We start from the raw sequence: 3,863 nt of genomic DNA on the forward strand, positions 1-3,863 counted from the left end.
AATCTTACGAGAGTTTATATCAGAGTGCATGATGTATAGAGAACAGAGAAAGGAGTTATCTTCAACAGCTCTTTGTTTCCAACATAAGACCAAAGAATGCTTTCCCCTTTTAGGGCAAGTCTGTGATAGCTTCCTAAAAAAAGTAAAATTCTAGTGCCTCCTGGATGGAAGAAGGGGATTTAGAAATCTGGAATTAAATTTTATTTTTGAAACGAAGATGTATAAAGCCCTGAATGTGATTTAAGTACTTTGGACATTATCAGCTAATAGGAACACCAAGTAACCTGGGATATGGGAAGGTACATGTTAAGCATTAAAAGAAGTCACACATTCTCTCATAGTATAGTACATTTGAAAAACCTAATCTTGAAAAACTCATAAAGATGAGGAAGGGTAAACAAGATGGGGAAGGGTAATGTAAAACAACAGATTTAATATAATTTTGGTGCTGCTATTAAAGATACTGTACCAGCAAAAAGGTCAATTATTATAACTATTGAAAAATAACCATATTAAAGATGGTCAGGGGGCTGGTGAGATGGCTCAGTGGTCTGGAGCACCTACTTAGTGCAGGCTTAGCAAAGCACAGGGACCACGGTTCGATCCCCCAGCACCACATGCCAGCCAGCCCCGCCCCCTGGTGGGCTGAGCTGGCCACACACACACACTAAATAAATAAAATAACCTTTTTTTTTTTTTAACGTTTATTTATGATGTGTGTGTGTGTGTGGCCAGCTCAGCCCAACAGGGGGCGGGGCTGGCTGGCATGTGGTGCTGGGGGATCGAATCGCGGTCCCTGTGCTTTGCCAAGCTTGTTCCAAGTAGGTGCTTTAGACCACTGAGCCATCTCACCAGCCCCAAAATAAACTTTTAAAAAAATAAATAAATAAAAATAAAGATGGTCAGTAGGTCATGCATGGTGGCACACACCTGCAGTCTCAGCGCCTGGGTGGCTGAGGCACAAGGATCATCACTGCAAGTTCAAGGCCAACTTGAACTGCATAGTGAGACCCTTATCTCAGAAAGACACACATGCAGGCAGGGTGGGAGGCAGTGAAAAGTGCACATTTAGGAGACTATAAAAGGAAGAAAATAGAATTAAATGGTTAAATACAGTACTGTGTTCTGGGGTGTCATAAAAACTTTTTGCGGCCGAGGAGATGGCTCAGTAGAATAAGCACTTGCCTGGCAAGCGCAAGGGTCTGAGGTCAATCCCCGGTTCCACCAAAAAAACATATATATTTTTTAACTATAAGCCTATCAGAATTTGGATAGAAGTTGTTACCATCATGATACTCCAGCTCTTTTTAAATTGCTTGGGAGAAAGAAGAACAATGATTTGAAATTATAGCTTAGTTTACCATAAAGAATTAGTTTTCATTTATGGCAGAAATGTTATGTAACTAATTAATTCACTGTTAAATTTTAGATGGTCTGTCTTCTGCTGATCCCAGCTCTGATTGGAATGCACCTGCAGAAGAGTGGGGGAATTGGGTAGATGAAGAAAGAGCTTCACTTCTAAAATCCCAAGAATCAGCTCCTGATGATCAGAAGGTAAAGGATTAGTGGATGTTCCTTGTGAAAGAGACTGAGGGAGTAGGGGCTTGCCATTTAGCTCAGGTGTTTAAGCTCCTCCCTGGGCAAACGCAGTCAGGCTTGTGGGACCGCGGTTTGATTCCCCAACTCCACATGCCACACCACACCTGCCATTAAGGCAACCTGAGCCAGCCCAAAATAAAAAGACCAAGGGAGAAAGAAGAGTTGGATCACAAAGGCTTAGACCATTATGAGTGTCAAGACAGCAAATGAGGGGCTGGGGAGATGGCTCAGTGGAATAAGCACTTCCCTGGCAAGTGCAAGGGCCTGAGTTCAATCCCCGGCTCCTCCCCCACAAAAAAAAAACAAAACAGAAATCTTGGGCTTAGGGCTAGGGGTGTGGCTCTGTAATACAGTACTTGCACAGTGTGCAGAAGACGCTCAGCTCAGTCTCCAACTACAAAAGAGCCATATTCCAGGTATCTAAATGACAAAGGGACAAAAGTAGAAATAACAGATACCATTTTAAAAAAATAATAATAAGTGCATAAGAATAGGGAATAGTTGGGCCGGGAGATAGCTCAGTAGAACAAGCACTTGCATGGCAAGTACAAGGTCCTGAGTTCAATCCCCAGTACTGCAAAAAAAAAGAATAAGAGGTAGTAGGTGGTGCCAGGAAGGATTATGTGGAGGAGGATTTTGTTGTTAACGATAGGGATTTTAGGGCAAGGTGGTCAGGCTTATTTGGAAGGAGCCATATTGTATAGTCTAATCTGTAGCCATAAGTAATGCAAATGAGCTTTATAGTAATTGCTGTTAGATGGACTAGCATATCCATAGACAAAAAGGAAAAAGAATAAAGTAAAACAGTAAACATGCATGGTAAGAGCAAAGTTGACTTAACAGTAATATCCTGGGAAAGATAGCTGAGAAGGGGGAAGTCATAGGCACAAGTGAGTGAGTTGGCCCTTTTTTTTTTTTTTTTTTTTGGCAGAACCGGGGATTGAACTCAGGCCCTTGCACTTGCCAGGCAAGAGTTGGTTGGTCTTTTAACCCACTACTTACAATATCTTTTGTGTCCATCCCAATCAGTTTTTCTGGGGCCAGCGATATAGCTTAGCTGTCTGAAGCACCTGCTTAGGCAGGCTGAGAGGACCATAGTTCGATCCCCGGCACCACATGCTGTGCCAACCCCCCACCCTCAGGGTGAGCTGGGTCAGCCAAAAAAAAAGACCAATCAATTTTTCTAAATGTATGGGTAACCACTTAGAAAAACTTTATATGAGTGGTATGCAGTATCTTTTAGTAACTTGCTTATCATTAAGCATGATTTTGCAATTCTCTTCATACTATGACTGTAGCAGTGCAAATACATATTAGCTTTGGAGACTGAAGAAAGAGAGAGAAGGGTACTAATGGGCAAGAGGGAGCAGAGACTACATTTAAAAGGGAACAGTAGGGACTGGGGAGATGGCTCAGTGGAATAAGCGCTTCCCTGGCAAGTGCAAGGGCCTGAGTTCAATCCCCGGTTCCGCAGAAAATAAATAAATAAATAAATAAATAAGAATGATAAACAATGTGAAAGTTGAGGTGGGGAAAAAATGAGTTTTAGGTTGGGCCCACAGGAGTCTCTAGCATCTATCTTACCACAAGGAAGTCATGTAAATACAGAGTCTACCCAAAAAAAGGTGTACTCACTTCAGGAAAAGAAAAATAGTAATTCTATAAGCCAGTGGCCTCCACTTTGAGCACCTCTTATAAGTGTGGAGGCCGAAGGTAACTTGTATTAATTTCATGGTGTCTGGGTAAATTTGGTATGAAATTTTTGTTAGTTTGTTTTCTGAGACAGAATTTTACTGTATAGTTCAGGCTTGCCCAGAACTCACTATAGTACCCAAGCTGGCCTCAAACTCAATGCAATCCTCCTGCCTCAGCAGGGATTACAAGTATGCACCACCATATCCAGCTAATATTAAAATATTTATGCATTTTTTTCTTTAGAAAAGGTGGGGCTGGTGAGATGGCTCAGTGGTCTAAAGCACCTACTTAGAACAAGCTTGGCAAAGCACAGAGATGGGGGTTCAATCCCCCAGCACCACATGCCAGCCAGCCCTGCCCCCTGGTGGGCTGAGCTGGCCACACACACACACACACATAAAATTTTTTTTAAAAAGGTGATGGTGTGATTGTGCACATCTGTGATGCCAGCTCTCAAGAGGATGAGGCAAGAAGATTGTCCTGAGTTCAAGGCCATCCTGGGCACAATACTGAGTTCAAGGATAGCCTGGAGTGCATAGTGAGACCCTGTCTCAAACCAAAAAAAAAAA

General features: G+C 42.4%; 1 protein-coding gene across 4 annotated transcripts in view; it reads left to right on the top strand.

Moving 5' to 3' along the window:
• Positions 1–3,863, top strand: part of Mtdh (metadherin) — a 77,198-nt gene that overhangs the window by 59,333 nt on the left and 14,002 nt on the right. For all 4 annotated transcript variants that reach the window (XM_023699934.1, XM_023699936.1, XM_023699935.1 and 1 more), the window contains one exon: positions 1,430–1,554. In XM_023699934.1, coding sequence (XP_023555702.1) covers positions 1,430–1,554 — 125 coding nt within the window. The remainder of the gene's footprint in view (positions 1–1,429; positions 1,555–3,863) is intronic.

This window comes from Octodon degus, unplaced genomic scaffold, assembly GCF_000260255.1.
Source record: "Octodon degus isolate 3935 unplaced genomic scaffold, OctDeg1.0 scaffold00118, whole genome shotgun sequence".
Classification (NCBI taxonomy): domain Eukaryota; kingdom Metazoa; phylum Chordata; class Mammalia; order Rodentia; family Octodontidae; genus Octodon; species Octodon degus.